The 13373-nt window shown below is 43.3% G+C and overlaps 1 protein-coding gene across 5 annotated transcripts in view; it reads left to right on the forward strand.

Annotated features, from left to right (window-relative positions):
* Positions 1 to 13373, forward strand: part of col24a1 (collagen type XXIV alpha 1 chain) — a 233242-nt gene that overhangs the window by 24176 nt on the left and 195693 nt on the right. For all 5 annotated transcript variants that reach the window (XR_010005351.1, XM_062978066.1, XM_062978065.1 and 2 more), the window contains exon 3: positions 1948 to 3221. Coding sequence is in view for 4 of the 5 variants with exons in the window: in XM_062978066.1 (XP_062834136.1) it covers positions 1948 to 3221 (1274 nt within the window). In the remaining variant the exon portion in view is untranslated. The remainder of the gene's footprint in view (positions 1 to 1947; positions 3222 to 13373) is intronic.

Here is a 13373-nt window from a genome sequence, read left to right on the forward strand (position 1 = left end):
CTTCTTACACATGTAGGTATTCTAGTTAGCAACTCAAAGGTATCTCTTCTTACTATGTGTTATTATTACTCCCCATATACAGAAAGAAGTAAAATTGAGCAATAAAACTTTATGCAGTCTCTATTCGTTTTTGACTTTTGCCTCAATTTGTTTCCAGACTGAGAAAAACTTAACCATATCCATATGTTACATTTAGTGTGCTTAAAATAGTCTATCCCAAAACACAAATAATTATTTATGCAAATGTATTGGCCTGCTACTAGCTAATTTATGAATTGATTCTAAAAGATGTTATGGTCACATAGCATATATGTTTGAGTGAGTGCCAAGGATTACATGAATGCATCTTTGCATCATATCTGGGAATTGCTCATAGGGTGTATCTATACTATAGAATGAATACAGTTTGACACCACTTTAACTCCAATGACTAAATACTTTCTTGTGTCAGGAGCAACTTGAGAAACTGCAAGTAACTTCTGGTGTGAGAGAATTGGCTGTCTGCAAGGATGTTGTCCAGGGGACAGATGTTTGATATTTTACCATCCTTGTGGAAGGCTTTTCTCGTGTCCCCGCATGGGGAGCTGGAGCTGACAGAGGGAGCTCACCCTCACTCCCCAGATTTGAACCGCTGACCTATCGGTCAGCAATCCTGATCGATAGGTCAGGATTGCTGGCACAAGGGTTTAATCCATTGTGCCACTGGGGGCTCCGACTAAATACTATGGAATCCTTTTTGAAGTAATTGGCATTATATTTTCAATACGCAGATATTAGTAACATATCTGTTTGAATGTAGATGTGTACCATACAAGACATTTGTTTCTACAACTTGCATGATGTATTTTTATTATGTCCTTATTTTTTGTCTCATGTTCAAATATTTTAGATTTTTAAGGTACTCTGAAGGAGTACCTTGATCTCCTTGCTGATTTACATTATGTGTAGTAGAAGAAATTCCAATTTACAATTTCTAAATTGGAATAGATTAAAAAAATAGAAATTCGGTGGAGAAGGAAACACTTTTTGTCTGAAGAATGTCATTTGCTGGAAATAAAAACATCCTAAATATTATTTTAAAACTTGCTCAAAATTTAAACTTTAAAAAAATTCAAATTTATCTACCAGATTCATATTAATCAACATAACTGCCTCTGTTAGAGATGTTGGATGAAAACAGTGTTGAACAACCATAAATGAGGGAGTTCTCTGTCTCATTTGAAACTAAACATTGTGTTCTTGAATGCCAAAGTAACATCTGTTAGAAACATGTCGCAAAGTATTTTTGTTTTTGCTGTCACAGACAGACATGACTGCCTCACTGGAAATCAGTAATTAGAGTAATATCATTATCTAAGGGTCAACGTCATGGTAAACTACCTGGGATGCTTTTAATTTTTTCATCTATTACATGTCTGTTCCCCTTTTATTTGAAGAACTTGAAGTAATATACATGATACTTCCCAGTTTCTGTCCTGACAGCAACCCAGGGAGATAAGCAACTTTGAGAGCTAAAATAAAGTTAATGGCCTCTGGTCATAAGTGAGCTTTTTGAGACCAAGTGGCATTTGAACACAGCTATTTCCACTTTAACACTGCATCATGTTGGCACTCAAATTATGGAGGGACCAGAAAAGAGACTATTATTTCATGTATGATATATTTTCTGAAATGTGCCTCCACACCTCATTTCACAATTCTTCCATTTTACGTGTGAAGTGGAAGTATCCTAGGAACCAGATGTTTTGTATATTCAGTATATGTTCTGTGTTTTTCCCTCTAATGAGAGTCATGTACCTGTAGTAGGTCAGCATTTCATTGTGGAATAGTATTGTCAATTGGTAAAGAGACCTAATGCCAAAAACATCTAGTTTACCCAAGTTTATACATTATTTGAATGAAATTTACCCTGCATTCTTCTTACCCCTCTTCCTCTCTCTTTTCCAGGCATCGATGTTCTTCATCATTTAGGCCTAAAAGGGCATCACCCATCCACAGGGACTACAGTGCCCTTGTCACATACTTTACTGCCCGAAGGGGTTCACCTAAGTGCCTCAGGAGTTGTTTTGTCCACAACAGCAGACATTGAGGTTCCCATTCCTCAAGTGATAGCATCGAGCTTAGGCACCCAGTTCACTGTACTGATCAGTCTACGCTCTGAAAGAGTGAACAATGCCTTTCTTTTCAGTATTAGAAGTAAAAATAGACTGCAGTTTGGTGTACAATTGCTTCCAAGGAAGGTAATGGTACATACTGGTGGGAAACATTCTGTATATTTTGATTACAGTGTCCATGATGAACAGTGGCACACGTTTGCTATTGGCATCACAGAAAAGACAGTATTCCTGCATACTCAATGTGGCAGGAAGCACTTCAGCAAGGAGATTCTTTCTAAAACACCACAGTTTGATTCGCATAGTTTGTTTACCTTAGGAAGGATGAACTCCCATTCAGTCAACTTTGAAGGAGTAATATGCCAGCTGGATATTATCCCCACTGCACAAGCCTTGGCAAACTATTGTAAATATGTGAAACAACAGTGTCGCCAAGCTGACACTTATCGATCTCAGCCGGCATCTCAAGATACATCACTTGGGGAACTCCCAAAAAAGCAATTCAGTGAAGAAGAAACCCAACCAAATTACATGCCACTAAATGCAAAGAAAGATGACCCAAGTCTTCTTAACAGTTCTAGTTTTCTAGACTCCCCAGAGACAACTTCACTCTCGACATCTCTTTCTTTAGGAAATATTTCTGCACTTAAAATTATATCTGTGCCAGATGACCAGCAAATTGTGAAAAATCATCAGCATCATGTCAGCAAAAGAAAAGATGACTCCCAGACTATCACAAAATTGCCTCTAAACCTTACAGACAATGTCATGGAAAATTCAAGGAGGAAAACCTATCCTGATCTTCTCTTTTCTATAAAGCAAACTAAAACAAGGAATATAATGGAAAATACATCAAAGCAGCATTCATATGAACCAACAAAGATGCAGCAGATTTTAAACACAACATTATACAGGACTTCTGATTCCATGCCTTCAAATAATCAGCTTGGTTCGTGGGATGAGCATACAATTCAGATTGAAGAAACATACAACACAGAAAGCAGTTATGATCTTGGTGTTGATGGTTATGATTATGACTATGAAGAACTGGAACAAATGTTTGAGGTGGAGAATCTGAAAGGGCCTAAAGGAGACCCTGGAGCACCAGTAAGTAATCTTGTGTTTCTTGATAAAATATATCAGTTATTCACAATCTAAACTACAATTATTTCCAAAGATGTGTTCATGTAGGGATTTCCTGTCATTTTATTTTTGCACTGTGTTGTTGGTAATACCTTTGTTCGACCATCTAAAACACATAAAATTCATCATGCTAGCTTTTGAAGATAGTTAAAAAATAATGCAGGGGAAAATGACTGTGTTAGAGTTACAAGTCTGTGTTTTGTTTAAGGTGTTTGCTTAAAACTGTATTTGGTTTGGTCCTTTGGGGAATGTGTTCAAGATAAAGGTCATATGCCTTCTGGGCAATGAGGGGTTAGAAGCAAAGGCCGTAAAAGTGATACTCTGTACAATAAAATATCCTTCTACATTGACAGCAACAAAGTAACTTATTTTGAGATCTGGGCCTGTTTCTGCCTGGGCAATTTCTTCAAGCCACTTTATAAGTAAAGTACAGACAAACTCTTAAGAAGCTCCCATGCAGTAAGATCTGGACATATATTTAGGTATTGGAAGAAAAAGGAAATCATACTATTAAAAGCCAAATTAAGATTGTTGTACCATATTTGGAGGTGAGTACATCAGAGAAAAAGTCACAGTGATTTGTTCCTTTTAAATTAAGTCTCTTACATTGGCTTAATTCAATATTGTTAGCAAAATAAAATAAATGCAAAGCTTTAGTGCAACCTCAAAATATGTAGTGGCAGAGAACTAGGATCTCATCAGACGGTCTTCAGGCTCAGTTTCTATGCAGTTAGGAAGTTGAGCCCCATGGGAGTGCCATGGAGACCATCACATGTATCTGCACTTCTGGTGGGACTCACATAGAAACAGAGCACAAAGGCTGTCTTCAGGAATTGGGTGTTAACCCGACTCCAAGCAGCAGAATGTGGGGGTAAATGGGAAAAGACAGGGAAAGTCATATGGGATGGTTGACCATCCCATAAGATGAGAAAAGATGAGAGGGAATGGTGTTCCCCATTTCCTCCCAGTCCATCTGATGAGGTCCCTAGACAGATGATCACAGGAAGGAGATAGGGCCTTGTGCCGTCCGCCAGACAATAAAAAAAAACGATAAAGCTGAAACGTGCTGTCCTTTATCCGGGCGAACTGCAAATCCCTATAAGCTGTCCTAAAAATATTGAACGACTGAGTCTGGAAAACTTCAAAAAAAAGGATGTTTATTCATACAAGGTTGTAAACCTGGCACAGATCTTAAAGTTACAGAAAATGAAACAAATTTCTATAGGTTTTAGTTACAGAATTATCCCTGGTTCCAGAAGGCAAAGGTGATTATAAAACCACTATACCCTAATCACGCTGTCTATTTTAGAAGGAGAAACTCTTTCCTTCCCTATCTTTACAGCAAAGATTAGTTCTAGAAGCGACGGAATAACCCTGCTCCTCTAACTAGATTTCCTATTCCAGATCAGTATAATTCAATACTTATCTAATTTGGATAGGCTTAGATTGGCCTGGTTTTGAGGATGATTTGTCCCAGTTAGCTTTGCACAGCTGCAGCACGTTGGAAGACTATAGCCGAAATGAGGCTCCAAAATGGAGACTAGACCCTGGTAAAAAAGGGCGGTCCTAAGATGTTGTACTCTTTGACCAATCATTGCAAAGAAAACTGCAGCCAGCTCTTGCAGACTCCAAGCCACTTTTCCTGGGCTTTTGCAGCCAGAGGCTGAAACAAAATGCAAAGGAGGGAAAACAAACAAACGACCAATAGGTAAGGCAAACCATCGTCCTGGGGGACGGAACACTCCCCGCTTAAATTCCCAGGATGTGGGAATTTACCACCCCAAAATACAAACACATTTGCACATATGACAATACAAACACTAGAACTTTAAACATCTCCAATAAGCAACACGAGGTCACTAATTGGTCTGTCCAAAATGGACACTTTGTCTCTGTTGCAAGTCTTTAATTGAACTTTCCTGACCTTACCGTCCGGGCAAGGAAAGGTCTTTAATACAATGCCCATGGGCCACGCATGGCGGGGCAAGTCTTTGTCCTTTAACAACACAACGTTGTTAACCTCAATGTTGTCCTGTGGGCTTTGCCAGATTCTTCTAGCTTGAAGCTGGCTTAAGTACTCAGCTTTCCACCTTTTCCAAAAGTGGTTGGCCAAGGACTGCACCTGTTTCCACAGGGCACGGTGAGTTCCGTCCGGAACTGGCAACATGATGTCCTTCCATCCTGGCACCTTTTGTGTCAAAATAAGTGCAGGAGTCAGTGGTTGTAAGTTCTCAGGGTCACTGGTAAGGGGAACCAGCGGCCGGTTGTTGATAATTGCGGTAACTTCCGCCATAAGTGTCACCAAAACATCATGCGTCAATGACCTATGACTCAAAAACATGGCATTAAGGATTTTGCGACTAATACCAATCATCCTCTCCCAAACACCACCCATATGGGAGGCGTGGGGAACATTGAAAGTCCACATAATTTGTTCAGTATTCGTAAAGTTCTGAACCTTTGGGTCTCTCCCAAACCTAGACACACAATTGAGTTCTTTGGTCGCACCTACAAAATTGGTGCCACAGTCCGACCGAATTGACTTAATTGGCCCTCTGAGGGCTATGAACCTTTTCAATGCGTTTAAAAATGATGAAGTGTCCATTCCTTCTATGACTTCTATATGGACAGCTCGTATTACTAAACAAGTAAACAAAACTGCCCACCTCTTGTTATTTACAACACCACCCCTGGTTTTTCTGGTAACAATTTCCCAAGGACCAAACACATCGATTCCCACATGGGAAAAGGGTGGGTCTGTCAAAGTCCTATCCTGAGGTAGTTCTGCCATTAACTGACTTTGACAGTTTCGCCTAAGGCGCCTGCATTTAACACATTTGAAAATACAACTGTTGACCAACCTTTTGGCATTAACTACCCACAGACCTTCATTTCTAAGGGCTGCCTCAGTTAGAGTTCTACCCTGATGATGGATCCTTTCATGGTGATGCCGAACGAGCAGCAATGCAGTGTGACTATTAGGGGGTATGATGATGGGGTTTTTTATGCACACCTTGAGTTTAGCCTTGGCTAACCTTCCTCCAACTCTCAAAATACCCTCCTTGTCTAGAAATGGGTTTGGTTAACTATGCTGGCGACTTCTGGACTGAACTGGTGCCCAAACTCATCTGCGGTTCTTTTGAGGCAGTAGTTCGCAACGGCTGGAGACGGGGTATTTCCAAAGACATGTACGCGCATCTGAAAAACCCGAACGTCACACAAATTTTGAGTGTCCGCGTACCACAAGAACTTGAGGTACCTGCGATGATCAGGACGAACTAAAAAGGCGTAAAACATCTTATGGATGTCTGCAATAACAGCAAACTCTTTCTCTCTAAATCTCAAGATGACTCCGAGCAAACTGTTTAAAAGATCTGGTCCCTTTAGCAAAACATTATTAAGAGAAATGCCTTGGCATGTGGCACTGGCATCGAATACAATTCGGACCTTGTTAGGCTTTTGGGGATGCGTGACTTTATGGAAAGGCAGGAACCAGTTTTCTTCATTGACCTCACTTTGATCAGAGACCTCGGCGTAGTTACTTTGGAACATGTCTTCCATAAAGCCAACGATTTGCTCTTTTACCTTGGGGTCTTTCTGCATCTTCTTCTTCAGTGACCAGAGTCTATTTTCTGCCACATGCCTGTTGTTTGGCAAAGTGGGTTTTTCTGCTTTAAAAGGCAGAGGGGCTATCCAATTTCCCTCTGGACTCCGGGAAACTTGAGAGTTCATGATCTCTAAAAACCTCTGTTCATCTTTGGAAAGCGCTGTAGTTTCATCCCTTTCGGAGACTTCAAAGATGGAAGAATACTCTGGTGTTATCCCCTGACAATAGACCGAGATATGACTCAAACAGCTATGCATTAGTGTGGGGCGACTGCCTTGAAGCACGTGCGCTTGACGAGTGCCCACCGACGATGGAGGGTGCATCCTATTTATGCACACTGGGCCTGTAACTGTCCAGCCTAGTGGTAGCAGCTGAGCAATGGGCGCCCCTGGAGGTCCCTTAACTTGGTCGTTCACATAGAACAAGTTCGGACAGTCCGCACCAAGCAGAAGGGCAATGTCCACATCTGGACGGAAAGCAGGTAAGGCGTTCTTCAGCCTTCGCAAGTGAGGATGGGCTTCCATGACTTCTCTGGTGACAATCTGCCTTTTGTTCCGGGGAATAGAGGAACACTCAATGAGGTCTGGTAACTCGAACAGTCTCTTCTGGTCACAAGAGGAGACAACAAAGCCGGATGCTATGCGACCCTGCAACTTCTTCTTCCCTACACAGGTGGACATGGTGTAGTCGACCGTCTGGGTTTTTATGTCAAACAGTTGGAAAAACTCTGGAGTCGCCAGGGAGGCGTCGCTTTGTGAATCCAAAGCCACGTAAAGTCTCTTTTTAAGCCAAGGTCTTCTGGCTGGATATACATCTGCTAGGCAGATGGGATGGCAGACTCTAAGCTGGTGCGCGTCAGAGCATAGTTTAGTGCAGGCGACCGATGGAGCATCCTCCTGCATCCGTGACGCGGCCTGCGTGTTGGTGGCTTCAGTAGATGACCCTTTTTTGGAAAACGTGTCCCCTTTGGCGTGGGAGACAGCGTCAGAGTTGTGCATCGCGGTGCAATGCTTAAGGCTGTTACACCTTGCGCATTTGACGTCCTCTTTGCAGTTGGATGCAAAGTGAAGAGTTGCTCCACAGCACCTAAAACATATGCCCAGCTTCTGAACAATCTGTTGTCTTTCTTTATAAGGCTTCTTGCCAAATTCCCGGCAGTTGGCCAAACTGTGAGGCTTTTGGTGAATGGGGCAGAGCACCTCCTTCACCTCTGACTTGGATTCGTTGGCCCTGTGCTGAGTTTCAACAGCCTTAACACTAACCGGTCTTTTGGCCTCTCTGGATGGTTTTTTCTCCACTTTAGGTGCCTTCTCTGGCTGGGTCCCTTGGTATAAGGTGGGGAGGCCCGTCTGTGGATCATTCCTTTCTCTGGCCGCCCTGGTGATGAACTGGACCAAATGAGAAAATGGAGGGTATGCCTGGGAGTGGGCCTCCTTGTAGTTGAAGACCTCCTGTCCCCAGCGTTCTTGCAAAGTGAAGGGCAGCTTGGTCAAGATCTGCCTCTGGGACAGGTGCTGATCGAGGCACCTCAAACTGGGCAGTTCTGGATTCTCCTTGGCCGACTCTAATTCCGTAAGGAGATCGCTGAGGTCCCACAAGAGTTTGAAGTCTTTGAGTTTTAAAGCTGGGAACCTTTGGAGCTTGTCCATAAGAGATGCTTCAATCTCTGTGCTGGCCCCATACCTCTGCTGCAACCTGGCCCAGGCCTTTTCCAGGGCTTTGTCGGGATCGGCTACGTGGGCTGCGTAGATCTTCTTAACTTGTGAGGATGAGGCTGGGCCCAACCATGCAGCCAGAAGAGTCAGTTCTTCCTCAGGCAATAACTTTAAGTCTCTGATTGCTCTCTGGAAGGTGGCCTTCCAGAGAAGAAATTCCTCAGGCTTGTCCGAAAACTTTTCGACACCCTTGTCCTTAAGATCTCTTCTGGGGCTTCTGATGATGGAGACAAGCTGGGACTCTGGCGTCGAAGGGAACAATTGAGGAGTTTGCTGTTGTGGAGTGGACTCCCACCGTGCACCTTGCGTCAACCTTTGGCCTCTTGGAGGGATGACATCGACCACTGACGAATCGATGGCTCCCTGTGCAGCTGTCTGTAGGGGCCAACTAGCACTCGGCCTTGAGGCCCTGATTGACTGACCTAGGGTTTTAGCAGGAGGCACAGGTAGCTCGAGCAAGGGTGAGCTCCCCGCTATGACGCTCTGCTCTGCAGGAAACTCAAAAGTGACTTTGGGGCCCTGCTCTGGGTAAGGAGAGAAGTCTTCCTGTTCCTCATCCGAAAACTGGCTGTTCATGCTGCCAAGGTGCGCAAACACTTTGGCAGAAGGATCCTGTATTGGTAACTGGCTTACATTTTCTTCTGTGAGTGGCTCAATTAGGGCTTTGGCCAAAGTCTCAGCCCTTACCCTTTTGGCTGCGGCATCCATCTTTATTCTAAGCATCTCTATACGAGCCTGTTCTATTTGCATTTCGCTTTGTCTATGGGCCTGTTCTATTTGCAGTCGTTGCTCTTCTTCTTTAAAGGGAAGGGTGAGATCAGCTGCCTTAGCATCAGCCTCCGCCCCCGCCACTTTACTCTGCAGCTCCAGACGTGCAGCCTCCTTAATGTGCAAGGCAGCTAGGGAAGAGATGGCACTCCCAGCAGCAGAAGACTTGCTAGAGTGGCTGTGTTTAGACGATGCACGCTCCCTTAGTTTAGATACCTGGCTAGAGCGGTTGGACTTAAGACTAAGTGCCACAGCAGGTGATTTTAAAAGATTGGTCTCATGGCTGCATAAGGAAGCTAGGATTGCCCTCACCCTATTTTCTTTCTCATTAGTGTCAGCTAAAACACTCACTATTTCTAACTCTGAATCCTTGGCGTTAATGCGCTCGAGGACCTGGACTATCTTAGACACCAAACCCCTCCAAAGACCGAAGGTCTCTTCAAGGTCTGTCTGTAATATGGATGGCACCCTTGTAATACCCAAGCTCTCTATTCTGCCCATTAATGTTACAATGCACTCCCATGCCGAACCTAACCTCACATGGAGGAGCTCCTTTTCATCTATTAGATGGGCTAGCATCTTGGCTGAAGGGTGCTTTATCCTTTGGGGCCTTTCATTCCTAATTTCAGCCTCAGAAGGAGATATACCATTTGTATCATCTTGAAATTGCATAGACATTATATATTCTTAATAGCAAGTAAATTTACAACAAAGGCAAATGCAATATACCTGCAAGTAAATTTACAATAAAAGCAAATGCAATATATAATACAATGCACAGCACTTAACCATAGCAATATATATCACTAAGTAACTATACTTTACAAAGATTGTGACCTTTGGCGCCAGACTTTGGTGGGCAAGCTGCAAAATGCCAACTGACAGCAACTTGCCACTTGATACCTCCCTTGCCCGAGTGACGTAAACTGCCAAAATGGCGACTTCGCCAAATTTTCAAGCACCTTGTGCTCTGCGGCTCGAGGCCTGCCGCCGAAGGAGCACCGAGGCTGGCTTTGGAAAGGAGGAGAGAAGAGACGCCTCCTCCCCGCTGTGAAGGGAGGTCACCACCGCAGGACGATGAGACAGGTCACCGCCGCAGGTCGATGAAACAGGTCACCACCGCAGGTCGATGAAACGGGTCACCACCGCAGGACGATGAGGCAGGTCACCACCGCAGGATGATGAGGCAGGTCACCACTGCTGGACGATGAGGCAGGTCACCACCGCCAGGCGACTGTCCCGGCCGAGATCCTAGCCACTGTGAAGACTCAGCCAGAACTTTCTTTCGGAGTTGCCAGGCTTATCTGGGTCCTGGCCTGGTGCTTCTGGACTCACCACCTCCGTGTGAGCCCAAGAACTACTGCTGGAGCTCCGCGGCTCGATGCCTGCCGCCGAAGGAGCTCAGGGTAGATTGCTGGGTTTTGCACAGCCGTGCAATTGCAGAAGTAGCCGCGGGGCTACTCGCACACACGCGAGCTGAAGAGCAGGATACTGCAGAGGCTGAAGGAATGGAGCCCCACTCTCTCACTTGCCTATCGGCCTGGCAGCAAGCTTCACTGCAACAGACCAACAAAATCAAAGTCTCTATGGCCGTGCAGGCTAGCTCAAGCGGAAAAACCGCTGATCGACCTCAAAACTGTGCCGAGATAGGGCCTTGTGCCGTCCGCCAGACAATAAAAAAAAACTATAAAGCTGAAACGTGCCGTCCTTTATCCGGGCGAACTGCAAATCCCTATAAGCTGTCCTAAAAATATTGAACGACTGAGTCTGGAAAACTTCAAAAAAAAGGATGTTTATTCATACAAGGTTGTAAACCTGGCACAGATCTTAAAGTTACAGAAAATGAAACAAATTTCTATAGGTTTTAGTTACAGAATTATCCCTGGTTCCAGAAGGCAAAGGTGATTATAAAACCACTATACCCTAATCACGCTGTCTATTTTAGAAGGAGAAACTCTTTCCTTCCCTATCTTTACAGCAAAGATTAGTTCTAGAAGCGACGGAATAACCCTGCTCCTCTAACTAGATTTCCTATTCCAGATCAGTATTATACAATACTTATCTAATTTGGATAGGCTTAGATTGGCCTGGTTTTGAGGATGATTTGTCCCAGTTAGCTTTGCACAGCTGCAGCACGTTGGAAGACTATAGCCAAAATGAGGCTCCAAAATGGAGACTAGACCCTGGTAAAAAAGGGCGGTCCTAAGATGTTGTACTCTTTGACCAATCATTGCAAAGAAAACTGCAGCCAGCTCTTGCAGACTCCAAGCCACTTTTCCTGGGCTTTTGCAGCCAGAGGCTGAAACAAAATGCAAAGGAGGGAAAACAAACAAACGACCAATAGGTAAGGCAAACCATCGTCCTGGGGGACGGAACAGGCCTGTTCTTAAGGGAATGCCACTTAAGAACTTGGAAAATTCTTTTAAAATGTTTAATTTTAAAAAGCTTTTAAAAAATGTTCAAAAGCAGCGTTTAAAAAACCCAAGCTGGTGGTGGGAAGAGCTTAGATCCACTTTTGAAGTACAAATGGTTTGGAGAGATGTTTGTTCTCCACATGGCAATAAAAGAAAAAGTTAAATTCCTCTTTGCCCCCATGATCCCAAGATTGCTCCCACCTTTTCACAATTATAAACATTAGAAACCTCTAGTCTGGTTCTTCCCACAAACAATCAGAGTAATGACATTGCACATGTAGATAAATTTAGAGTTCCTGCTTTTCCATATCAAATTCAATATCCATAGTTTCACTTACCTATGCTCCAAAAATACCTTCCCCCTGAAATGTTTGTGGGCCTTTGTATGGTGTGCTTCCAGCTCAAGTATAGTCAAAATATAGGAAATTGGAATCATTATTATCCATTGTTTCAGGTATCCATGTGGGTAAGTGTGTGTGTGTCTTAGATACAAGGTCATATTGTGTGTAATTAAAAGCTGTGTGTGTGTGTGTGTGTGTGTGTATCTGTTTGGAATATATTTGGATACATCACACAGGCACATATTATTCTGACTAGGGGAACATCTACATGGATTCTTTATCCTGACTGGGGGGGGGTGGGTGAATCAACCACATGGCCTTGAACAAAAAGTTGTGATTTTCTCAAGATTAACCCTAAAGATCTGGAGCAAATGATAATTTTTGGCTAAACATTTGGGCTGGTCGCAAATGCTTATATTGCCATCCTGTATACCCCTGGCTTGGGTGGCCCTGGAGACATGGGATGGCACTTAATGTTCAACACTGTGATGGCTTTCTGGTGTAACATGACTGGTTCATTTACTGTAATGATGTCAGATGATGCACAATGGCAGTTGGAGAAGGGAGGAGGTAAAGGAGGGGCACTCCTCCTTTTCCCCTTGTCACTCCCGCGACATAGTGGCCCTTCAGTTGAAGAGTGATTATGTACCAAGTGGTTACTACTATGACCAGAACAGGAGGGGGACAAATAAGTGTGGGTGTCCAGTGACCCTGAACTAAGTTTGGCACTACTGGATGGTCATGACTCCTTTCCACCTCTGCAGTGATCCGGGGAGTGACAGGAATGACTATCCTGGTGCTGATCCAGAATCTGGCACTTTGGATTGACCTTAGGAAAAAGTGTCCATGTAGAACCACTCTTGGTCATTGTGGGAGTATATTCCAATAAAATGACTTTTTCTGACTGTTTCAATATCAATAAATTCCTTTATTAAATGATTTTTAAGCATGGGAGAGTATTTCTAAACATGAAAGAGATCAAAATGTGTTATCTAGCACTAACACCTTAGATTATTTATGTAAGAATACTATAATCCTTTCAGTTAAAAGAAATCCTTTTAAGAACGGTCATAACTACAGGTTAGAATGTGTTACATATTTGCTTGGAAAACAAATTGCAATTCTATGTGTGGTGGTGTTACTTCTTACAAACATTTGGAGAAAAATTGTATTATCTACATTAAAAACAGATAAACCAGATCTTTCCCTGAGATGTATAACATGACACAAATGTTTAGGACTAACTGGTTTTTATTTTAGAGCTTCTGTGT

This window comes from Anolis carolinensis, chromosome 4 (genome assembly GCF_035594765.1).
Source record: "Anolis carolinensis isolate JA03-04 chromosome 4, rAnoCar3.1.pri, whole genome shotgun sequence".
Lineage (NCBI taxonomy): Eukaryota > Metazoa > Chordata > Lepidosauria > Squamata > Dactyloidae > Anolis > Anolis carolinensis.